The sequence below is a fragment of the Antrostomus carolinensis genome, unplaced genomic scaffold (genome assembly GCF_000700745.2).
Source record: "Antrostomus carolinensis isolate BGI_N321 unplaced genomic scaffold, ASM70074v2 scaffold51872, whole genome shotgun sequence".
NCBI classification, from domain to species: domain Eukaryota; kingdom Metazoa; phylum Chordata; class Aves; order Caprimulgiformes; family Caprimulgidae; genus Antrostomus; species Antrostomus carolinensis.
The window spans coordinates 1-26,611 of record NW_010302752.1 but is presented as its reverse complement, the minus strand read 5'-3'; the positions used below and the strand labels follow the sequence as shown (position 1 = coordinate 26,611).

At 34.9% G+C, this 26,611-nt stretch overlaps 1 protein-coding gene across 1 annotated transcript; it reads right to left on the bottom strand.

Annotated features, from left to right (window-relative positions):
• Positions 1–67: 67 nt before the first annotated feature.
• On the bottom strand, positions 68–24,530 carry WDR17 (WD repeat domain 17; the record flags this gene model as incomplete). Its single annotated transcript, XM_010163873.1, has 23 exons — positions 68–169; positions 1,057–1,159; positions 1,248–1,389; positions 2,271–2,382; positions 3,332–3,352; positions 5,780–5,919; positions 7,085–7,184; positions 8,329–8,420; positions 9,961–10,093; positions 10,354–10,418; positions 10,704–10,859; positions 12,874–12,999; positions 14,689–14,819; positions 14,923–15,072; positions 15,212–15,414; positions 16,367–16,531; positions 17,240–17,326; positions 18,234–18,316; positions 19,474–19,565; positions 21,441–21,609; positions 22,854–23,041; positions 23,380–23,502; positions 24,279–24,530. Coding segments are annotated over 23 exons (2,935 nt in total), but the record flags the coding sequence as incomplete, so codon positions are not given.
• Positions 24,531–26,611: the final 2,081 nt, after the last annotated feature.

Sequence of the window (26,611 nt, the reverse complement as noted above, 5' to 3'; positions counted from 1 at the left end):
GGGGGGGGAAGAGGGGGTGAGGGGTGAGGACTGAGATTTCTCAGTGTTACTGAAAACATAATATTACCTTGTATACTCATAAAGTGCAGGTACAATGCTATTGTACTGTCTTCTGATAGCAAGTAAAGCACCAGTGTAACCACACAAAATCAGCAACTCATTCCGAAATCTATAAATGGACAAGTATTAATCATGAACAATAACAAGCATTTGCAAAAACATTAAACAAACTCATATTGACATTATAATTTTAAAGCCTAATTTACTCATCCATCTTTTGTGGAGAATATACGTTTGACGATTATGCTTACTTTCTGTGTGATGTAATGGTCAAAACAGACTCCATCTGCTTTATATTCATCTCAATTATTACATTTTAAATAGCATGTACAACACACAGTTATTAAGCACAATCAAGTAAAGTTAGAAAAACAATGTCACTCAGACCTTTTAATGTGGTAAAACTCTACGTGTAAATAAAATTGTCCCACATATTAGAGTGGACTTCAGTTTCACCAAGTTTCCCCACAGGCCACAGATAAAGAGTTAAGCCTTTTGCTCTTTTTAGTTCTTCACATGTACACCTGTGCAGGCCCCCAGGCCTTCAAGCACCTGTCATAAAGGTGAACCACAGCTATCCAACTATTTTAGAGTTAATTCTGAGAGTGACAGCTCCAATTTCCTTAACACTTTGACATAAACCCCCATTATTATGTGTGGTACCACTGCTCTTTTTCTTTAGGAAACTGAAACCAGAGCTGATCAAAGTGAGATTCTTCAAATAAGACCAACATTAATTCATACATTGTAAATGCCCCACAGACAACGAAGCAGTAAAATATCTTTTTTATTCTTGCTAAACCTTGAAAGTTTTAGGAAAATTCCACATTCTTTTCTTGAGATTGGGAAGTAGCCTGCTTGTTGCAATTTTTTTGTACCCCTCTTCTGGGAAAAAAAAAAAAATTATACTAACAGTATGCACCTATATTTTTTTTTAATTCCAAAAGTTTCCTTTAATGAAACTTTCACTTCTATAAGTAAGGAAAATATACTCACTCACTACATTTATGCAACACTAATCGTTCAGTGCGTATGTAACTCAGAAGATCAAGATATGGACAGACTGAATCTAAAGTCCAATCTGAGCCACTAAGTTGTTCTGTTGAAAAATAGAAACAAAAATATCTCAAGAGGCAAGCTACACAAATGACTTATGCTTTAAAAGGTTTCTTCATCCAAGTACCTACCTTTCACATACTGAATGCCAATAGGGAGAGCCTTTTCAGGTTCTGTGCTTAACAGATAGTACTTGATAGTTTCAAATATATCCCCATCTGCCTGAACTGTCTCTGCCAATTGCATACATTCTTCTACATCAGGAAGATGACACTGGAAAACAAAGATTTTGGCAAAAAATTATTGTAATGTTCAAACAATTCTCTAAGATGCTGAGAAATACTGAAATTTGCACATAACAATAAAATCAAACTCTTTCTGAAAGAAGAGTCATTGTTTGAAGGACATACCTGCACATAGTGCACATTAAGAAAGCCATCTAGACCAGAGAACAACACAGGAGGAGAAGGTTCTGTAACTTTAAGCAGTACCAGTTTCCATTGCTAATGTTTTTGTGAACTTTTTACTACAGCTTAATAGATACGCAGTCTGAGTTGAACATTAAGGGAATTAGTGGAGCAGACCCTTCTGCTGCTGAAGACAAAAGTGGGGATTTAAGGAGATTACAGACATAAGATGTAAAACAATTCAGGATAATACAGAAAGCTATCTGCCAAGTCATGATTAGGCTGTACTTTACTGATGACGAGGTTAGAAATCATGCTGATAGGTAATTCTGAAGATCATAAGCTAATTTAGGAAGCAACCCATGTCATGAAAAGACTACACACAGAATGGAATTAAAGAACTAAAGTCCTTTTTGTGCAATACTGAAAACAAGTTAATGAAGTCTAAAGGAGTAAAAAAGGGTATGTAACATAGAATCATAGAAAGGTTTGGGTTGGAAGGGACCTTAAAGCTCATCCAGTTCCAACCCCCCCTGCCATCAGCAGGGACACCCCCCACTAGACCAGGTTGCTCAAGGCCTCATCCAGCCTGGCCTTGAACACTTCCAGGGAGGGGGCATCCACATATAAGACTGTTAGTTTCAAATTCATCCTACAGATTTATGTGGCCTTAAATTTTCTGAAATTAGCAAACAAATCAATACATAACCTCTTGTCAGCATTCAGGTAAATTCTTTTTCATTGTACCTTTTCATGCAGGTCATTTATTTCTGCTACGCATCCAGGATAAAAAGCACATAGTTTTACCAACTGCAGTTTATTATCAGGAATCATCATCATAAGATCAGCTGCTAAATCCCTGCACAAACAAAAGATGACAAGTAGTTACTGTTGCTGGTTTGTAATAGGAGGAAACTCTGTTTTCTCTTTTACATTCCTTTTATAATGAAGAGTTTACTGAAAAAAAATATTCTTTCCAGAGAAGAGCAGAAGCAACCTCAGTCTCTAAGACTATTTTGGTGCAATAAGTGAAGCTTAATCTATTCATCTTTTTTTGGGAATTAAACAGCTGTGCAATCCTCAAGCATCAGAACCATCTCAAAGTGAGATGGAAGAATATGTGAGCAGGGATGGGAAGGGAGAGTAGGACATATCCAATCTGAAAGAAGGAAAGATGTTAACGTGGCTCTGTGTCATTAAACCATCCTCAAACTTGCAGGCTCCTATAGCTTCATGACATCAGCATAAAGCATCTCTCAGTCACTCAGAATGGCTAGTGCTTCTGTGATATTACAAAAGAGAGAGTATACAAAAAAAGAATGTGATACCTATTTTCATCCTTCTGAAAGGAAAATTGTGTTTTAGCAAACTGACATTTCTGAAATAGTCCCAACTTTTTACCATTTGCTACCTCCTCCTTATCACAACAAGCAGCTGGAGGGAACACATGTAAATATTAATAAATTATTTTGAAACAATTATTCTATTGAGCTTTTAATAACTGATTATTCTGGTTGTTCTGTGACTCTTCTGTTCATGCGGACATCATTTCTCCCATGACCCAACAAGACTGACTTGCCCCTGTATAAGGCAAAAACTCCTACTGAGTTTCCCTGGATTTTCAGAATACAGTCCTTGGCTTAAAAATGTTCCAGTAAGCTACTGTCCAATATTACAACTGCTTTCTATCCCATTTTCAAATATTGATCACAATTAAAAAATTAGAACACTTAGTTTAAGCTTATTTTTAGCATTAGTAAAGTCACACACTTTGCAAATTTCTCTCTCTCTATAAACACACAAAATACCTGTATCCAAGTGATGGAAAGCTAAAAGGAAGACATTGAAACAGTAATAAACAAAACTTTGTTTTGTATTCTTACTTTACAGAGGAAAAGTCTAATAGAAAATAATTAAACTACAACAGCAAATCTAAGGGTCAGGTTAACCAACTTAACAACAAAAAAATAGCTTTCCAATGCCTTTTGACAACCTAAAGAAGCTAATGCCAGGTCTTTGGAAAATCTGTTATGCTATTACCATGCAATAGCCACTTTACCAAGATACAGAAAGGCTCTGTCAGAGTACAGGATATTTCACAAGTTCTTCAACTATTTTCAAGATCAGTTACTCACATGTACTCGTCTTCATAGGCACTTTAAACATTTTTAAAGTGAATAAAAATTTCTCAGGCAAAAAACTGAAATCAAATATTTATTAAAAAAAAAAAATCCAAAGAAGTCCTCATGTAACTGCCTACAAATTGTGTTATCTTGGATCAAACTGAAAACACTGTCAGTATAAAGAACAAAATAATCTGGCTGGGTCTGCATATGCAGAATTCAGTATGTCAAGTAGCCTTCTGAATAATAGAAGGTTGCCTTTAACAGTATTTAGGTGCTAAACACAAAAAATGAAAATGGTGAAAACACTCAACACATTTACCCAAGGTTGAGATTTGGAAAGATGGGAAAGGGCATGAATGTTTAGTTTTGACTTCTTCTGTTTTGATTTCATACTTTAGAGCACTTCTAAAAAAACAAAAAACCAAACCAAACCAAAACAAAACAAAACCAATCCAAAAAAACCCAACCCCCAAAACCCCCCAAAACATTCCACCAATAAGGGATTTCATTAATAATCCATCAAGGTCCATCGATATTCCTTGAGGTGTTTACAATTAAGTGTGTCTCTACAATGTAATGTTTCCAATTGATGAATATCCCTAAGCATAACAACTAGTAAAACCAAAAAGAGACCCCCCTTCAGATATCAGAGGCCCTTGAACTCCAGCTTCCCCATACGTGATCTCATACATGCAGTGGACCAAGGGGTACTATGCTGTGCCAGTACCTCTTTATTACAAAATACAAAGAGATTCAGGAATCTCTGATCTTTTCCTACAGAATAGAAAAATATGCTGTAATGGCTGCAAATCAGAATCAAGGATTGCATAGTGTCACTTTAACAGGTCTTCAGTATAGCATATGAAACCCACTGACAAATCCAGAGGTATACTTGGGCAACATCCAGTATATAAATTTAAAATTTTATCCCATATACCCATGTAGCCTTCAGTGTACACTATCATAAGTTTGCACGACTTTTATGTACATACATGTAAATGCCATACTACTATAAGTACTTGTTACAGCACTGAGATCAGTACAAGGTTTTTTTTGTAGAACTGGAAAAAATATACACTGTTTTTCTTACTCCATGTCCAGTGCCTCCTGTCAGAAGCTACATAAAATTCACTCTGCACAATAAAGGCAAAGAGCTTCAGAAACTTTAAAAACTGCAGAGTTGCCAAAACAACCCTGTTAGAACTGATGCAATTCAGACATGTTAAATCATTGCAAAATCAAAGCAGCAAGTCATCAATTTCTTATTTTATCTTTTCCTGCATTGTCTAAGGCAGGCTAAATGCTCTGTAGAGAGGAGTTTCACTATGTTTCTCTCAGGCTACTCCTATGTGCTTAATCAAATACCAACTGGAGAAGAAAAACTGATGATTAATTCCAATATCTGTTTAAGCACACGTTTTCTATGAAATGTTAATTCCAAAACACCTGTACAGCTGCCAAATATACCTTAGGATGATTTTCTCCTTTTCATTGGTAGATAAAAAACAGACCAAAACTGTATCCTTCAAAGTAAAACCACTACAAGGAGGAAAAGAAAATTTAGCAGAGATAAAGTTTCCTCTGTATGCAACAGAGAAATGACCTACTCCTGCAGAATTAAACAGTAATCGTTTCATCCTTAAATCGTCAGCTATCTGGTATTCCCAATACCAGTATAAAATAATTCCTCAGCCTCAGATTTTTATATTTTTCAAGCAAGTACTTAAAAATCACTTCACAGATCCTACTTAAGCTTCTTTTCCTTTTGACTTTATAATTCAGTTCTAGCTTTACTTTGTGTGATGCAGTCGTTATTACTCAGTACAGACGAGGATCTACTATGCTACCTATTGCCCAAGTTTCTAGGTTTTTTCAGTGGGTTTCATACTCTGTTCGACAACAACTCCTCTCTCATTTACAGTGCATACATAATATATTTTGAGATTAAGGCAGAACATTTGCATGCCCTGTGCTTCAAAAGTCTTGCAGCAATTCTTATTCAAGCAGAAATTCTTATTCTACCTACCCATGATGGTTTGGTGTCTATAAAAGTTTCAGAATGAAGCACCTTTATAATTTTGTCAGGAGGAAAAAAAAAAAAAATTCTTCTTTGGATTAAGAAATTCTTACCATGTTGTTACTGTCATACATTTTCTTGCTAGTAATTCTAGGGCATAATGTGTTGCTTGTGCTGCACTTTCTCCTAAGACAGTACCCACACTGATTGCCAACTCCAGTTCATTTCCACGAATCAGGTTTGCCATCGCAAGCTTGCTCAATGAAAAAATTATATCATTAAGGGACATAAGCATTTTTGGGGATTCACCACGTTGAGCATATAACATTCATTTATGAGACTGCTTTTTACAGAAGGATAAAATATGCATTCATTAAAGCAACTTTATATATAATTTGGGTTTCTCGAATAAGTAAATAGTTGTGCACTACGTGTTAATCAGTTTTCATATAACCAAATAGGTTAAACTAGAGCAGAATCTTCCTTTCTTCAACCAAAGAGATTATGTAAATATTATACGTAATAAGCATGATAGCAATTCCTTCTAGTCTTCAGTAAGGACACTAGCTTTCAGAGTACATATCTCCCCTTTATTTTGATGAAAGGAGACTCAAAAAAACCCCACCCGAAAACCCCAACCAAACCCAAACCAAACCAAGGACTCTCCTGTTCTTACCCTCTCTGGGCAACTGGAGTTGCTGATAGGCATAGCAGAATATTAAATAATATTAAATATATTGTGAGAGTACACAGCAACTTGAAATATGTCTGTTTTGAAATACCGATTATTGCTTTCTCTCTGAACAGCTCTTTAAGATTTTACTTATTTGGAGGATAGAGGAGGAAGAATGTGTTGAGCCAGCAAAAACAAAATCCAGAGAGGATGAGGAAAAGAAAAATTTGTAAAGCTACCAACAAAATGAAAATCTAATAAAGTGTTTCCTATGTGTCAGGCCTGTTTTTGTACTGAGGGGTAGGGTATTCTTCCTATTTACTTCACCATGTAGACTGCAAATTCTTCAAGGTAGAGATTGCCTCTTTTTGTAGCACAGTGAAGTTCCAGTTCTGAATGAGTCTTTAGAGTCAGCATAAACAGTAAACAGTAACACTTATGTGTATATGTATATATGTAAGGTACTTAGGTACCTTATGTTTTCTAATATAACAAGACACTGTATATATGAAAATACAATTAAATAATAACATACTACTTTCTGAGCATGAGAGAAATCTTGAATTTAATAGAATCAGGGGAGTTTTGCCAGCTTCAATATTGTAAGGATCAAACTCAAATACCAAGTATAAGTAATACATTTTAGACTGTGGCACATGCATTTTAAAAAATAGTTAACACATAGAGATGTAAAAATGAAGTCAATGTTAGCCTTTCCATAGCTAAAGAAAGAAAAAAAAATTACCTCTATATTTTCAACAGCCAGATGGCAACATGCTGCAAGCACTGCATGGCCATCCTGGAAATACCATTCTGCCAGTTCTTTACTGACCTTGTGCAGGAGCCTGCAAGAATAAAACATGAAATCTGCAAGGTCACTTAAAAGTTGGAGTTCTTTGTCTCTTAATTTATGTACAAGTCACCACATTTGCTTCTGTACTCTAAAATTTCCATATTTGACTTAAAGATAATGACACCACTAGCTTTCAAAATGCTATCACTTTGACCTTCATCTACTACTTATGTTGGTGCATATTCACGTGGGTCAGTTTCCCAAAATCTACATCAGTATGGAAATATCTCTTCAGACCAAAAGAAGAGAAATAAAATATTTGAGTATTCATTCTGTACCCGTGAACTCTGCATAAATATCTCTCTTAATTGCTCAAATACTGTATGTATGAAGTAACTACACAGCCTCCAAGCTGCTTTTCTTACTATGCATATAACTTGACAATGTAATTTGGGTTTTGGGGCACTGTTCTAAACAAGCAGAGATGAATGGTTTCTTTTATGGGCACACACAATGAAAATACAGCCTTTAGTGTACATTGTCAGAAACTTCACTGATGATAAACAGTGAAGCTTCAGGAAGAGAAGATCTATAAAACATAGGGTCTCACAGATAGCTGTTAATGCTAAATATTACTCTGTTTACCAAAAGTTCTAAGTTAATATGCTACTTGTTTAAGTGCATAGGAATGCATCTTACATATAAAGCAAACGAAAAGGAACTGGAACACAGGAGGTTCCACTTAAATTTCAGAAGTAACTTCTTTACAGTGAAGGTGCCAGAGCACTGGAACAGGCTGCCCAGGGAGGTTGTGGAGTCTCCTTCTCTGAAGACATTCAAAACCCGCCTGGACGCCTTCCTGTGTGATCTCATTTAGGTTCCTGCTCCAGCAGGGGGATTGGACTAGATGATCTTTTGAGGTCCCTTCCAGTCCCTGACATTCTGTGATTCTGTGTGATTCTGTAATGCCTACATATGACAAATCCATTTGGTTCCAGAAGGAGGCACAATGGGGGAATTATTCAGTGTAGCATCAGTTAGTTAGTAACTCTATCAACTAAGTCCTAGAAGATGTACTATTTTGTTGTCAAATTCTACATTGCTGATGCCAAATCAAACCACTAAGATTTATATCCCTTAATGGCTCTACATTCTGCACTAAAATGAGGCTTCGAATATAAACCAGAACCACTTACTCGTTATAATCATCTGTACTGTTTTCACCAGAATTTGCAGATCCACTTGTTGTGGAGAGTGGCGACATCTGTATATTTCCCTCACAAGCTGCCTAGAAGTGAATAAAAAAATGGCTTAATTAGTGCACCAATCAAACTGAATATAAAATGTGATTTTTCAACAACAAAACCAAATAATTTAAGATCTATAAAAACCCCAGTTATAACAAAGGAAATGTTTATACCAATGAATTTATTCATAGCTAAATCTCAGTCTGGTTTTATCCAGGCATACAAGAAACTCTACAGAAGCAAGAGACCTCTTCTTTCCAATGCATTTGTACAGGATTTTTCCCGCATCTAAATATGCTTAAAATGAACAGTGAGGGCTACAACCTTGATTTTTACATCCCTAGAAGCAAGTGGCTGTGAGCAAGGGATGAACTCCATGATAATCCTCAGATAATCTGAGAAGGTTTATATAGTGGCATAAGCTAAACTTTTTTTGTGTCTTGCAATAAATTATTTCTAATATCAAACAAGAAAAGATCAGTGTGGGTTAAAAGGTTTTAAAAGGAAATTCTTTCATGTGCTTTAAGGTGTAGCTTGGATAAAAACATTAAAACGCAAGGCTCGGTTAAAAGTGAATGAATGTCCTGGTGTTTTATTGCTTAATATTATCAGATTAAAGCTTTGAGACAGACTGTTCTATGGTTTGCAATAAAAACAACCCCTGCAATGCCTCTCTTACAAGACAAAATAAGATATTTCTAAAGCTTTAAGGTTCAAACATTATAACTTCTTAAATTTAAGCATACCTCAAAGTTCTGTGCTGTGTCCTATTCAGCTACTATTTGAACAACAACATACAGACAATTTTTAAAGGACAAACTCATATGCATTACTGAAGTTCTTATCTTTGAAGCAAGTGAACATTAAAGGACAGGTAGGCATGAGAGAGTGTACCAGGGACAAATCTTGACAGTTTATTTAACAAACTATATTAAGTATGCAGAAATTACTCAAAAAGAATAAAGGAATGGTGAGAAAGAGTGAACTAAAGTATCAGTCTCTCGTGTTTTGTGCACAATTTAACTGCATTTTATTAGGAATAGGGAATATTAGGAAGCAGAAGGGACATGTGCTTTTGGTAATCTCTTGTAACATTTTTTGCATCAATTTAAAAGTTTGATTTCCTATATTGATTACTACTGTGTATTGGCGTTTGCCAGGGTCAACTCATAACATACTGCAACTAAGCAGTTTCACCCAAAGATTCTATAGGAGGTAGTACAAACAAGACCTCAGTAGAAATGCAAGAGAAATCCTACGTGCCTTAGATGTTAAGGGCAATACTTACTGCTGAAAATCAGGTTAATTTTCTACCTCAACCAAAAATGAACACACCAGGTTTCATTATGGGCATTGGATTGCAATTTAGAAGAATCACGCTTAAAATCTGTAAGTGTGAGATACCTTTTTATGATTTCTGCATAAAAATTGGTCAATACAATACAAAAGTAAAGAGTGGTGTATCATTACTTAGCCACTTTGCAAAAGTGAACAGAGCTAGGCTTTTAAACACACTTGTCATCTTCAGAGTTAGAAATGAATAGCTAAATACATCTCCTACACTGTTATATATAATAATACCTGTGCAACAAGCAGAGCCTCTTTAAGCTGGCCTCTTGAAGTAAAGAAGGAAACTAGTTTCTTCACATCTCCGATAGCTATACAGTATGGGATGACATCATCATTTTCTTCCTGAATTAACTGATCAGCTCTCCTAATTAAACAAATGAATAAATAAAAAAGAAAGATCTGCATATATAATTGATCACTAAACTTATCTCTACGGTATAGGTGTTAGATGATTGCTGAAAATCTCCACAGTTCCATCCCAAAGCTTATTGAACAAAAAGTAACATCACTGGAATGCTGTAATAAAATCTAAGTGCAACTGATACTGGTATCCATCCTTCCTACTTGTCTGTGTCCTTTTACTGACACAAGCTACAATTCAGCATCATATTTTTATTATCTTACCTTTGCATTAACTTCCTCCAATACTTCATCGATACACCAGGTGCAACTGAGAGAGCTTTGTCCCACTAGAAGAAAGAAGCAATACATTTAATCTGACCATTTTATTTTGGGAAACAGCTGTATTTTTAACTAGTTTCATGTTTCTGCCATTACAAATAAATTTGCTGAGAGGTTAATTAAGGAATGAGCTATGCATTAGACTATATATGTTAAAAATAATGCAGCTGGAGCAAGATTGCTCTTTTCTGGACTTGTGACCCATTTTGTTGCTACCCCAGCTTTGCTAGGGCAGCTGGTTTTCAGAAACCTTTGTTATTTTATTTTTCTCCAATAATGTTCTGATATTTTACCTCTCCAAGTTCTACCATTAGTTCACAGTATCGCTGAATTTGTCCTAATCTTAAATGTATTTCTGCAGCTTCTTTAAGCCTCTCCTCTTTGCTTGGTGCACCAATGCCACCTCCAAACTTGGACATTTTTACTGTTGTCAGTTCTTGTGCCTTGGACTGAGGGAGACAAAAAAAAGGTTAAAAAAAAATACAGTTTTATGTGATGAAAACTAGTGTCAAACATTACAATGGAATATAAAGGCTATCAATTAAGAAAAGAATCCTTTTTAGAAAAGGCTAATTAGAAGAGATTATAATGAGATTATAGTGAACTATTTATACTGTTAAAGTCACCGTGTTAGTATTTTGTTGCACACATACATTTTCCTCGATTATCTTCCTTTAATCCCTTTTTTAAAAAATTCTCAACCATTTTCTCATATGTAATAGTAATTCACTCAGATGTCCATCATAAAAATCTTGATATTTTTGACATTTCAAAAAAAAAAAAAAATTGTGAACACAAACCATGAACCAGAAATCGCACTTATCACCATTATAATTATGTCCAAATAAAGAAAGAATAAAGACAGTAGGCTCAACCTATGTCCTGATGTGTCTTATCCCATTAACCTTATGACAAATAAATGATTTATATTCCCAATCGCTGCAATCTTTGTATTAGTTGAAGAGACAAGACTAAATTTCTCCATCTGGCAGAGTCTGAGATAAAAGCTGCAACAGGTTCATGTTTAACATTAAAATCTGCCACTCAGAAAGGCAAAGGACCTGTTTTTTTTTAAACAAACTATATTACTTTTTTAATTGGCACCTCTATCTTGTTTATTTTTATGTTGAAGTCGTCAACATATCCTCTCTGTTTGCTAGAAAGAGAAAAATACACTTGCAGTAGGACCCTATTTCATCCTGAAATGTCTAGGTGCTGCAATGCCATTATCCATTTTCCTAAGGTAAAAATGGTATTAGCAGCCACACACATGCAGCCAGCATCATCCTATGCCTACTTTATCTTAAAGTTCTCAAGCAAGATTCTGAGTCAGCAAAAAGAGGACAAAATGCTTTTAATTAATGTGAACATTTAATCCAGGTCCACATGCAGTTACTCTAGGTTACCTGAGTTATAAATGTATGAAATCATGTTGCAGGGATAATCAGACTGCTTGCACTGCATGAGTCAAGAATTAATTTCTTTTTCTCAGGCTAACTGGCTGAGAAAACTGGTTTTTGGACACACACTCCCCCACAACCCCCCAGCTTCATAGCATTAGCAGAGCAGCTGCTATTATTACAGTTAAAAAATTTCTATCACTTAAGAGTCATAAGGTATGTAGAACACTCTTAAAGGGTGATTTTGCAAGAGACAGCCTGCAACAGCAAACAAGGGGGGATGGCTGGCAGGTATTTAGCCCTGGGGGTGGCAGGTGGGGACTTAGGCATTTCCTGATCCGTACAATAGATATCTTTCCTCTATTTCCAACCCAGAAATTAGAGTATGGGATTCTTTAGTATTCTAGGAAGTCCGTGACAGAACCATGTATCCTCATATTCTGCACAAATTGTATGCCTGTTTGCATATTCATTTATGCAGCTACTAATAAATTCATGGCCTAGTACTTGAATTTCACATTCACACCTCAGTCACTCTTCATCTGCATATCTCTATTAATGACAGGTTCTTGCTTTTCTACTCCTTCTTCCAGACAGCTACAGAGCTTATTCCTGATGACTGTCCTCCATTTTCAGACATTAATTCCCCTGCATCTGAACATAACTACAAACTTCATGTTTATAGAAGCAAATAGTTTGACTTTACTGAATATAAAAGTACCATATATATGTGTATATATAATAGGGAAGACAAACTCACTTCAACATTCAAACTGTAGTGATGGATGCTTTACAATTGCTTTTCATTATTTTGAAAACTGCTTTTCTAGTTAATAACTGTAACTTGGCATTTTAAAACTGAGTATCCATTAAGTTACCCAGACTTAGCTAGATGCTAATTGTTCTAATAGACTACCATGACACAGAGAACTGATACTGCAAAAATATCTTTGGACATTGAATAAATTGTGACCCTTTTGTAAAGCATCAAATGTTATTTTTAAAGAGTAAAATACTATATAGATTAACAATCATTTACACATACTGTTTATGCTTCACTTACCATTCTAAATCTAATGAGATGTTTCATATGCATAATTCCTTTGCAGTAGTTTAGTGGAAGCAAACTGTCATCCTGTCCTTTTATTACAGCAACTAAATCCCATAAATTCTTGCTGCCTCCTGGAGGCTAAAATTGTTAGTGAAGAAAAGAGTTGTTATTACAGTAACGTTCAAGAGAAAAACTTGAACTTACAAAGATATTGGAAAACATTCATCAGTCAATTACAGGAAATACAATTTCAGACAGTTTCAATATTAGAAGCTTTACTATGATGATATGAATTAGTTCAAGATACTACAACTCCTTCAGTCTTCTTGAAGGCTTTGAAGACACAGCAAGATCCGTGAACATAAGTATTTGGTTATGTGTGGGCATAGTTGAGAGTTTGCCATTAAGAGTTTTCCCTTTTGCTCCCAAAGGAATACAACATTCAGCTGATGGGATGCAGGAGCTGCCCCACTACTTGTTTAGAATTTTCTGTTAAGCAAAGGCATGGGCCAGGTGAAAAATAAAATAACTTTAACTACCATAATCTGTTTTACTATCTTAATGATAAATCTTAAAATAGACACATATGGTGCAACTGTATATGCACCAGGTGATTTTTTAAAAAATAAATTTTAAGCATTTTTATTGGTCTAACTTCTGAACCAATCCTTCCGTGGAACTAGGACAGTGGTTTAACATTCAGTGAGGTCTAGAAGAGAGTGAGCAATTAAAAGTTTTAAAAAATAAATATTAAACTTTTGACCTGAAGGAGCTTTTCTAAGAATAACAGGACTGTAAGTTTAGAAGTCAAATCAGTTCTGAGCTGGAAAAAAAAAAGATACTAATCCTTTTTACAGTCGCTAAAGTTCTTACTTGACTCCCCACAGTTTAAGCATAACACTTTATTTTCTGGACTCAAAAAGCACTGAACACAGCTGATCAAAGAAAGTTTTTGTTCTTGGAAATTCTAATATTCTTCTAAAAGTTTTACTTGCAAATCAACAAGGGACATCAAAATGCATAACTTCTGTAAAACAAGGAATTCTGTAAAAATATATTTTTAATAAAACACAAAATGTCAAGATTCAATTGAGGAAGATTTTTTCTGCATTTCTAAATCATATACTTCAATTTAGCTAGAAATCAAAACAAATATTTTGCATGAACTAGGTCCTTGTAGATCAGTGTATTGACTTAAATTACAACAGTGCTTGACACAGGCTGTAGTTCTAGGTCATTTTTGTCCTTGTTATACCTCAAGTTCAGGTCCTATGCAGGTAAGCACTCACAGGGACCCAATAGTTTATATTTTAAATTCAGTCGCACAAAGAGACTGCAGTGATTTACAGGAAATATTGCTGTGCAATGGAGCAAAGGCAATAGGTGGATACTGGGGCACGGGTCATCCAGATCTACAGCTCCTAGAAGGTAATACAGCAGTTTTGGCACAGACACTTGGGGAGTTAAAAACATCCGTAATGAGGGTGTCCCTTTGATGGATTAAAATTAAAAACTCCAATGCAGTTTGATAAAACACATATTTTAATTTACTTCAGTAGAAAATTCTTATCACATCAAGCTTTTCCTACAGAAAATTAATATCCAACCTATTTCACTTTGTGAAAAACTAGTGTTCACAACTGATGAACAATTCAGTCCTGTACATTTTTACATGCAAAACTGTTAAGAGTAGAATTTATTTCTGTATCTTTTCTGAGCTCACTTTAAGAAAAAAAATGTTGGGAATGAAATTTCAGGTTTGGAGACTGATTTCAGAAGAGAAAGTCATGCACACTGACAACATCCTTAAGTTTGCAGAATACTTACTGAAAAACATTCTGAAAACCACCTTAGTTTTTTTCCTCGAGGATTTTCTGTCAATTTTTCCACTTCTTGTTTAATATCCCTGGAAACTTTACCACACAGCAAAGGAGGAGCACCAGATTCCACAGCACGATCTAACACACACAAAGATTTATACACATTTTTTTTTTTTTTTTAAGAAAAAAAAGTATAGCAACATACAGAAAATTAAAACAATGGTGTATACAATTTACTTACCTGTATTACCAATAATCTCATCCCAACATCTGTCTGCCAAGATATTTATTTGTAGAGGGTTTATAAGAGGTGTCAATGACCAGAGTCTCACAGTGGAGTCACGAGAGCAAGATGCCATAGTAAATGGACGGCTAGGATGACATGTTAATCCTAATAGAGAGGGCATTTAAAAATGTAGTAAAATAATTAAGTTTATCTAATAACCAGTTTGATTAAATTATTTTATAAATTTTAAAATATTTAAAAATGCATTTCAATACAGGAATAAAACAAATTTAAAAAATGTTACCATATACATCTGCACCATGGTCATAAACTGTGTCCAAACATGTTCCATCTCTTGTGTCCCAGACTCGAATTGTATAGTCCCAGCTGCCAGATATGAGAAGGTAAGGAATTTCAGGATTCCACATCAGTCCCCGTACTGGAGCTGTATGTCCACTAAGAATATTTATACAGGCATCCTGTGTATAATCCCATATTCGAACAGTACTGAAACAGGATGAAAAAGACCGATGTCCATCAAATGACCTCCTGAAATATGACTCTCTACTGCAGCAATATTCTAAGCTTCAAATTTATCAGAATATTTATTTGCAATATGTTTTCAAAGTTGTAATGGGAGAGGTTGGAGCCAATACCCTTCATGTTTAGGATGGCACACAAAATACACCAAAGACAGTCCACCTGAGCAAGAAACTATTCTGACAACTGCACAGTTTTTCAAAATCTCACATACACCATTATCTTACATGTCAATGAGAGAAACTAAATTTGCCCATATGCCTGCATGTGTAATAAATATGTCTGTTAGGACTCTCAAGGGGAAAAATAATAAAGAAAAACAAAGGCTGAGAGAGTTTGGACTCTTCAGCCTGGAGAAGAGAAGACTGAGAGGGGATCTTATCAATTCTCTTCTCTCATTTGAACATGGCATTCGTCACATGGCAGAAGTAGACACCACACTATCTTAGACTGTGAAACTCCCGCCACAATTACACAAGCAATGAGGAAGAATTCATACCAGCTTTATCACTATTTTTTTTCTTCCCTTTTAACCAAGTAAGTTTCCAGCATTTCCTTTTGTTTTCAGTTCTTGCTAACTCTGGGAATAGCTAACTGATCAGACTACAGAATTAGAAAATTAAAATTTCAGTTTCTTGGAAAGATCATTGTAATTCTGGTTATATTTTATTACATTATTAAATATGTTAGCAAAGCTCACTCATGGCAGCATGTTTTTCCAGTAATTATCCTGCTGCCCAAATACTATATTAAACTAACAGCAAAGCTACAGCCTGAATCTGAACAAGGCAGAGATTTATATTATTGTATTATTCACAGAGTTTTTGAAGGTACCAGCACCACTATGACTAAAGATCTTAAGTTTCTCTGATAATCCTGTTTGAGGTTTCAAGTCTTCTCATAGTTCAGAAATACACACCCATCATCAGAGCCACTGCAGAGGATTCCTTCTCTCAGAGGGGACCACCGTACATGAAATACCTTTGCAGTATGCCCTGTAAAAACTTTCAGTGGCTGATCAGAGCTGGTTGCCAAGTAGTAAACACGAACATTTTTATCCTCACAACCAGTAGCTATCATATCTCTGCAAAATAAAAATAGTAACATCCTCAGTTACTAGGATAACCAAAAGTACTTAGGGTTTTTTTTTAGTTTAAAAATACATACGATGCATATTTTTCAATTTACTTAAAAAAATAGCTTATTTTTGCTTCTCTTTTGTCTCTTTATGATGTAATTATTGGTAACTCAATTACATATACTAAATTAGAAAAAAACCTGATAAAGATCCATTAGTTGCAACTGGGAATAGTATTTGCACTATAGTCTGACCAAGCACCCAACACAGAACTACAAATATATTTAATTACTGTATAATTGTTTTTTGGCAAAAAGTTCTCATTTGTTACTAGGAATTATCTGTAAAATTAAAATAAAACACAGTGCATTTAGTTGCCTGCTATATCTTCAGCTTAGCTGTCATTAAAAGGAAGCCAAACTACAAACTAAACCCCCCTTTCCTGGTATTGAATGTCTGCTTTTTTTTTTTTTTTTTGGCCCATCAATATGAAAGATCCTCTTTTGAAAGTTAAGTTGTCCTTGTCCATACTCAACATGCTGGGCAATGAAATACAGTACTGGGAATATCAGACATATCCTACTGTGGAACAAAAATTATTTCAGTGCTTTAATATGACAGTAAATATCACATTCTAAATAACTTTGTGTTATTTTATTGGTAATCAATTTTAATAGTAAATATTACTAATTCTTTGGGTTAATTTTTACTTACTTGTTGTTTTGACTCCAATCACAGCCAAACACTGCAGCTGGATGTTTGTACTTGTGAAGAACCCTGCCATCGATGGTTCGAATAATACTGAAACCAATTACAATGTAATATTATGAGGAAAAGAGTATTCCGAGTAGGCTATTCAAAAGTCAAGTTTGATTCTGTGCAAATAAGCCAGATAGCAATAAAAAGTATACAGAAAGAATATGAGAAATCTTTATTCCTACAGCCCTACAAGGGTAACTATAAATTTCCCAACAAAACATTTAATTGGACTTCAGAGTCCACATTCCTTCAGAGGGGCTGTAAAGATATCCACTGTGGTACTTCCCTCCCTCAAAGGATTCTCACAGTCCAAAATCTAAGCTGTAGCTATGGCTTTAAGATACGAATAGATCTTTAGGGATTTAAGGGGGAAAAAAAAAAGTTGATTGTTTTCTAAAATCCATGCTCTTGTTATGTTTGAGCTGAAATAACATGAGTAGCAAAGGAAAAGAATGAACAAGGATTTTAAAATGTACTGAAACACAATACACGCAAAATTGTTGTCAATGTGCATCTGCAAGTTTTTACCAATAAACTATTACACTTCTGTAATAGTACAGTTTCTATTACTTTGTTCTAAAATAGTGATTCCTAGTCCTTGAAATAACAGACTTCAAAAAAATTAAAAAAATTAAGACAAGTAAAGTGGGATAACTTTTGAAAAGCATCCTCCATATTTACAGATTAGAAACTTAGAATATTCTTGGCTAAATAAAAATCAATATGCAATTTCACTATCAGAGTGTCTTAGACACTATTCCTTTGCACACATTTCCTTTATTTTTTTCTTAAAATCATGAAATATATATCCTAACAAGTACAGAAGATTAATATAATCCAAGTTTTGGCCAGTAAGAACAGTTTTAAAATTAATCACTGATAGTACTGTCAAAGTTCACTGACTTGAGAAGTGCATTTAGCATTTTTTTTTCCTTCCAGTAACACTCACCAAAATCCATCACTGCTGCAGGTTGCTATTCTTTTGGAATCTTTATGACTCCAGGCAATGCAGAAGATTCCATTCTTTCCATGCTTCAAAAAATGCAAAATACCTATCAATAAGAAATAATTCACCCCTTTTTCTCTCATCTATTGACTCATCTTTTTCATTTTATTCTCCTACGGGCTTCATCCCTTTTCTCCCAGTGAAGTATACTGTATAAAAACAAATTATAATGAGTTCCCAATGTAGCTGGGATATTTGAGAATCCAAGTCCAAAAAACTGGGACTGAGGACAGAGACAGTAAAACTGCCATTCTCTCCAGGATCCAAGAGACAAAATTGGGCTCAGCTGAAGAATGAGCACCCCATAATTATATGAACCTGAATCTTTAATAAAGGTTAGCTACTTGTTGGAATAATGAAGTTAGTAGGTGTGAATAATTATGGTACGTGAAAACTTAAGTGGGATGTGTATCAGGATAAGTGTTTGAAAAAAGATGTTTAGCAGCACAAGTGCAAATCTTCTGAGTGTTAGGACTCAGGAACTCCTGAATGTACGTATTTTTGTTTTCTGCCACCCCTCACCTCCATCTCTGTCTTCTTAAAAAGCATCCTTGCCCTCTGATGCAGATGCCACAGTTAATTATGTCTGTATAATCTGAAGATTACAGCTTTATACTAAGAATATACAAAATAGTATGGCATACTACAACATAGTATTAAATATGTCCTTTTGCCAATAACAGTTATGCTCCTGTTTCAGGACTTGCAAATGCCTACATAGATTTCAGGTAATACAAGGCAAGCTGCTAAATAAGGCACACTATTTAGTGTGCTGCAAAATAGAGTTTTATTGGTCTAGACTTAACGGACTGCAAAAGCTTACTGGACCTTACGTTTGAAAATACAGAACGTAACTTTACATTTTGACACCGAGTTTAAAGTCTATATCTCCATATACATGTAGACTTTAGTTTAAGAAAGAATCAGCTCTGCTTTTGTCATGTATCACTACAGGACTGATTGTAAGATCTGGTGCTTCATCATTCTTATGTCACAAACCCAGTCTGAGGAAGTAAAAATACCTCTACCTCAGAGATAAATAATAACAATTCTTTCTATAGATTTTTGTATTATAGCACTTTTTAAAAACATATGAACTTTGACCTATCTTTATTTATTTACACTAGAGGGAATGACTAACTTACATTTCATTTAGACAAAAAAAGATGCAATCTCATCTTACCTCACTGAATCTGGTTATTATTTTGCCTTTTGGGACATCCCAGATGAAGCCACCATTTCGGGATGTTGCACCTGCTATGCAGTTCAGATCTCCTTTGGAGAAAGATATTTGTAAGATCTTACAATAAATATAGGATCACAATATTGTTTGACTAATATTTTTCTATTTTGAATTTAAGAAATTTAATATAAACAGAAGGCATCAATGGCATATAAACAAGAGTTTTTCATAGTTTAAGGTCAGCATTTGATACTAAGTCACAAATACAAATATAACAAAAACCTGACCTGCTTTTCTACATTCCTATTTTGAGGAAAGAGTAAAATAAAAGTTGTATTGTCGCATAAAGTATTCTCAAAGGCCTCTGAAAGTCTTGCAGTTAAGGTGTCAAGAAAATAATGTCCATGGTGCATATGACTCAAACTGAAAGAGAGGTATAACCTCAATGTTTCAAGCTTAAAGTTGTAGCAACTAGAGCATTTTCTTTTTAAGTTCCCTATGTACTAAGACAAATCATGAAGAATGCGATAGAACATACAGCAGTACTTTGTTTTCTTAATCTTGCACTACTGCAGCATCTAAGCCCATTAAGAATGTACTTGAACCTGTAATGACACTACAGGGTAGAAAATCAGAATATACCACACTTCAGAAGCAGAAAAGGCGATCCATGCAGGAGGAGTCTAGAAAGGTACATATGTAAGATGGAAAGAGATTCAGGTAGGAGAATGATAGGAAAAAAAAAATTAAAAAAGAATAATCACTACATTCAAAGGTCTTTTGAGACCAAATACAAGTGATGATATGCATTGGATTACATATTAGGAATGAAGATAAATGATAGTACGAGGTGGAGAGGAACTCTAGAAATGTGAAAGAAGCAGGAAAAGTTCTGTCTGGGATGGACAGGAACTTTTGGACAGGAAGGCAAGGATCTGAAGTCAAAGTACATCCTTCCAATTAGCTTTAATTTACCTTTTTTAGGGAAAAAAAAAATAAAATCAGAAAATCAGAATACAAGACTTGAAAAGTACTCCCTCAGTGAACAAGCTGTTCTCTCAGTGTGAGGTATTACTACAAACTGAATTTAAATTTCAAAACAAAATAACAGAAAACATCATACTTCATATTGCCATAAGTTCTATATAGCAATAACAATTATCTGTGAAGAGGAACAAGGTGCAAGAGACCCTCTGAATTGAAAAAAGTGCAAATTCATTTCACATATGCAAACTACATTAAGCTTCCATCACAATATTTTTTTCCTGTCAGCTATTATTTCTTAGAGCTTTAAAGCATAGCAGAGAAAGGCAGTGAGTTGAATTATTTAGACTTTTTTAAAAAAATGTGTCTGTTGTCAAAGAATTAAAACACAACACAACAAGAAAGCCTACCTATCACCAACTATTGATATTAGTATCTATGAGAAATGTACTCCCAGGTTCACCTAAGTGGGTTGCAGAACAGTTTTAAGAAGAAAATTTCCCACTGACTTCAGTAACTTCTCTATGAAGAAGTAGATGCTTTGCAGAAAAGGTACTCCCTGTTCTAATACGGTACAAGCAGAACTCTTCAGTGATTAGAATCCTACACAAAGAGGGAAGAGAAAGAACTAAACATATACGTATAGTTCTTTTTCAGCACATAATACAATCTGAATCCCTTTAATCAGCTGCATGCCATGAAAAGAAAGCCTTTTCATTGTCTGCATAATGTAATGCTAGAAAGGCTCTGGAGATTTTCCTCCCTCCTTTCTGACTCAGTGTGAAACACTGAGATCATTCTTCATAAGGGTAAGCCTCACTAAGGTCTGAAGCACTGAATTCTATAAGTTTCATGACTAATATTTGTTATGTTTAAACACTGTAAGATATGCTTCTATCTAAAACTAATACTTTTAGAACACAAATTGCTACTGGTCAATGTTAATTCAAACAACATTTAGACCTAAAGCAAAATATTCTTACCTGGAGCCCAAGAAAGGGAATAAATAACCCCCTCATTACCAGGAGATGTGTAAACTGCTGTTAAAGTATTTATGTCCCAAACTTTTATTGTGCCATCAAATGAAGCTGTAGCAAGAAGATCAGGGTTATCAGGTTTGAATTTGCAATCAAAGATGGTCTCAACATGTCCCTTAAATGAAACAAATATTTAATCCATTTTTATTACATTTGATTTTTTTTTCAGAAGTCCAACTCTAGATCAAACTCTAAACTACACTGTATTGTAACGTTAGATCAATTATGAGTTCAGAAAAACATGGCTCATCAGTCAAAATTAAAAAGCATAAAATAGCTTGGAGTATAACATTCCTCCCTTTCATAGATCACTATTAAAGACAGAAAAATTCTGCCTTGAAACAATAGGGTGATACAATGGAGAGGGACCTGTTACCATTTTCCATTGGAAACAAGTTACTAAAAACCAGAACTTAAAAAGTTAAAAAAAAAACAAACAAACAAACAAGAAAAAATATTTTTTTTAAACAGAAATAATGTTGCCATTTAGCTAAAAAGTATATGACTGAAAAAGTAAAGTTTGGTATGTTAACCATGCTCTACCAGTTTTCTAGTATGCCACTGAGTTTTCTATGTTCAAAATACACTCTATGCTCTGTTTCAGTTTAATCTTCAATCCATTAGAAATTTCATATATCAATTGCTTGTTTTCCGAGACATGCATTTGTAGAATTTAACTTGACACATACATGAGAAACAGACAATATGTAAGAACTATTTTAAGCCTCAGTTGCTTTCCAGGTCCAAAACCATTAAAAATGGAAAAAGAACACCAACCAGCAGCCCCTATTCAGACATATATGGGAGTACAGCTAAAAACTATCCAAGTTTATCCAATGAAAAGGGAATGGGGAAAAATGAAAAGAGAAAAATCCTCAAGAATAAACAAAACCTCAGTGAAAAGGCGGCTCACCTAATATGTGATAAACTAAGTTGTTAATTTCTGCTTCAAAGTAGATTTAAGAATTCAGGTTTTGCCATTTTAAACTGAATGACCTTACCATCTGAGTTGCATATATTTTCTCTCTGATTTGACTATTCCGGATTATAGAAAACCCTCCAGATAATATTTCTGAGAAGGCCATCAAATTAAAATTTCAGTTAAAACAAACCTCAAACCCTTAAATCTTTATATCGGGATGAAAATTGCCAGAATACTTCCAACAGGATTTGGTCTTTTGCATTAAAGAATTACTTTCAACTTCAGAACTGTCATTTTGTTTCCCAGAAATTCAGACTCTTTTTAATGATAGAAACTGTTTAACAGTGCTGTCAAGACTTCATTCTCTGATTTTTGCTGTTAGAAGAAAGTGTATAAGCCAAATAGACTCTCATTCCAAAGACAGAGATAAAACGTACCAAATCTCTAAGGAAATCCCACTTTTTGGCTCCAATGTCATAAAGCCCCACTCCACCATCCATGAAGCAACAGACAGCATGACCAGGAGGAAGAGAAAATGCTTGGTTTTGGGTAAAAGTTGGAGGAGGAATAGCCTCACTTGTTGAGGATGTATGGTGATTTTTAGTAGGATACTGTGATGAACATGCTTAACAGCATAAAGCAAAAGAAATAAAAGATATAAGATTATTTTTTATTTTTTCATTTAATAATCAGTAACAACTATAAATAGTAAAATGTTTTGTATTCCAATGAGATTAAAAACAAAATAAATGGAGATTTCCTGTATGAAGCCTGGCCTACTAAAGAAGGACCTGATAAAGTGCTTGATCCTTTACACATTTGTCTAGTCAACTGGCACCATAGGGTACTTTGTTTAATTAAGAACTATAGAGCTGACACAAAGATCAGCTTGGATATAAAAAGATTCACAAACAAGATTCTCTTGTAGCCATTGCAATAAATAACAATAAAAATTACACTTACACTTTTTCTTTGGAGGAGAACTTAGCACATGCAAACCATGGAAACCACTTTTCTTCAATTTAAAATTATCTATAGGTGTTGTACGCGAAACATTCCAAATACGTAACACACCAACCTGAGAATCTGAGGTTCAAAAAAACATACAGATACATTTTTTTGATTTATTATTATCTTTTTACTGTACACAGAGGTATGCAGTTTAAGCATTGATTTAAGTAGAAATACAATGAGTTAAACTTAGAATCCTAAGAAGAATTTTTTAAGCAGGCACTGTCATCTCCATGGTAGTATCACTATGAATAACAATAATTATTAGCATTAGTTACTTCAGTAGATAAACTTTATAGGAACTTTTTCATTATAACATATTCTTACAGTCTTACTATACTTATTCATTAGTTTTTCAACCTAACTAAGTGCAAACACTTCAGTCCCAAGAAAGCACTAACAACTACGGTGTATAAAAGAGGCAGGAGACAGGTTTGTTGTTGGGGTTTTTTTTGTTGTTTTTTTTTTTTTTTCCTTAATTCTTCTGAAAATAGAGAAAGAAAAGCTGGGGAGCAATAAATCACATCCACTAGTACAATACATTTTTACTCCTATTCCCAAAGGAACTGTCATATTTCTTCCTAAAGTGTGCATGAGGAAAATATCATTTAGTATAAAAAATACCTTAAAGACACTTGTTTATGTACCAAAAACCCCAAAATAAGTAAAAACTGCTCAGTGTAGTTTTCTAAAGTTCTACAGTTTTATGGGGGATTTTTTTGTACAATGCATGTATGATTTTATTTGTGGAAATGTTAAGAAACAGAAAGATCAAACAAAGTACCAATTTTGAAGACAAAGTCCTATATTTATTTATTACCTCTGTATAAATTGGGAAATAAAAGGCTTACCTCCAGTTATAAACATTCCAGGTGCACTAGAAACCCACGCTAAACACTGAACAGATGCTGCTGCACTGGGAAAATTAAAAGTTGTGATACAGGACAGAGATTCAGAATCAACAAGTCGAATACCATTATGTAAATTAGCAACAAGAAGGTAGTCAGTTGACAAAGGGTCCCACTCCAGCGCTGTAACTGGATCCTCTTCATCTGTTCCTTCAAGAGACTCTGGTCTTAAGACATGTTTCTGATTTTTACAACCTTTAAGAGCACAAGAAAACAGATTATTTCACAGTGAAGTCAAGTCTATCCTTTCAATAGTTACAAGGTTTGCAAACATTTTTGTCTCTCCCTGAAATTCTTAGTAGCCTACTCTACTGTCTGCAGCAGTGACACTGAAGGTGGCTTTGCAATATTTGACTTCAAGTAGTTCTGGGTCCATAAGATTCAACTTTCTTTTTAATGCAGCAGCAAAGAGAAACAGCTGTTAGGTTTTATTTTATTTAAGTATAAGTAAATCTGCATACCACACCAAATAAAGACAAAATAAAAGCAGTGTGAACTAGAAAAAGAAATTATAGCAGTCAAAAAAGTGTTTATGAACAATTGCCTTTAGACTTTTTTTCTTCCTCAAAACTGTATGTTCAATTATGAAGCATTCATAGATTTTGAAGCCAGAACAGGTCATTAAATATCTAATTTGACACTTGCATAACAGAGGACATACTTCACTTCATGATCCAAACTATCAAAACCAACAATTTTTAACATCATGTTTATTTTCCATTTTTTGTTTTTAGAGAACTGGCTGTTGGTTTTATTAGATAGCATACAGTTCAAATGAAAAATTAACAACACAGATGTCTATTTTGAAGTTGTGATCTTGTATTAAAAACCAAAACTAATATTGTACCCCTTTTCTAGAAATAATGAATTGACATCTTCCACTATTCAGTTTTTAATCTAATGTTAATTTTTGATAAAGAAGAATACATATTATGATAAATGCCAAGACCTATCTAAATTGCTTAATGATTGATGTAGATCAAAGCCTATTCCAATACACACTAAAGAAAATGCTGAAGAGTTTTTGTTCACTGGGGAACGTTCTGAATATTAAAATAACTCTCATTATGATTTTCTAGGGAAAATGCTATTAGCGCACATTATATCTAAGGTAACTTTATAAAGCAATTACCAGAAATGGGGGAAGTAATTTAAGACTGCACAACTATTAATAGCATAAACTGATTTTTCTATTCAATTTATGTTTGTATATGACAACTGTAAAGCTGCAGTTGTCTCTTTTAAAGCATCAGGAATAACATCAGAAATCTCATCAGAGAAATGCTTTAAATTTGCCAAAAACTTTGGGATCCCCACTTTCTTTAGCAATGTCCTCTGCTTACATTTCAGTTCAGATTTTTTGTTGAAAATCAACATTCCAGTGAAAAACAAGAACTAACAACAAAGCAGAATTGTTGGTTTTCAGTTGTCATTTTTCAGTTAGCTTTACAAGAACTAAAGGAAAAAAGTCCTTGAGGCATCAAAGACAGTAAAGTGCAAACACTTCAGTCCCAAGAGAGCACTATCAACTCATGGGGGAGTAGATATATAGAATCATAGAATCGCCTGGTTGGAAAAGACCTTTGAGATCATACCTATCCACTACTAAACCATATCTTCAAGCACCCCATCTAGCCATCTTTTAAACACCTCCAGGGATGGTGACTCAACCAGCTCCCTAGGCAGCCCGTTCCATTGCCTGATAACCCTTTCAGTGAAGAAATTTCTCCTGACATCCAATCTGCACCTCCCCTGGGGCAACTTGAGGCCATTGCCTCTTGTTCTATCACTAGTTACCTGGGAGAAAAGACACACACCCGCTTCACTACAACCTCCTTTCAGGTAGTTGTAGACAGTGATAAGGTCTCCCCTCAGCCTCCTCTTCTTCAGACTAAACAACCCCAGCTCCCTCAACCGCTCCTCATAAGACTTGTTCTCCAGCCCCTTCATCAGCTTTGTTGCCCCTCTCTGGACATGCTCCAGCACTTCCATGTCCTTCTTCTAATAAGGGTCCCAAAACTGGACACAGTATTCAAGGTGCGGCCTCACCAAAGCTGAGTACAGGGGAAGGATGACCTCCCTGGTCCTGCTGACCACACCGTTTCTGATAGAGGCCAGGATGCCTTTGGCCTTGGCCACCTGGGCATGCTGCTGGCTCATGTTCAGTTGGCTGTTGACCAACACCCTCAGGTCCTTTTCCGCCAGGCAGCTTTCCAGACACTTTTCCCCAAGTCTGTAGCGCTGCACAGGGTTGTTGTTACCCAAGTGCAGGACCC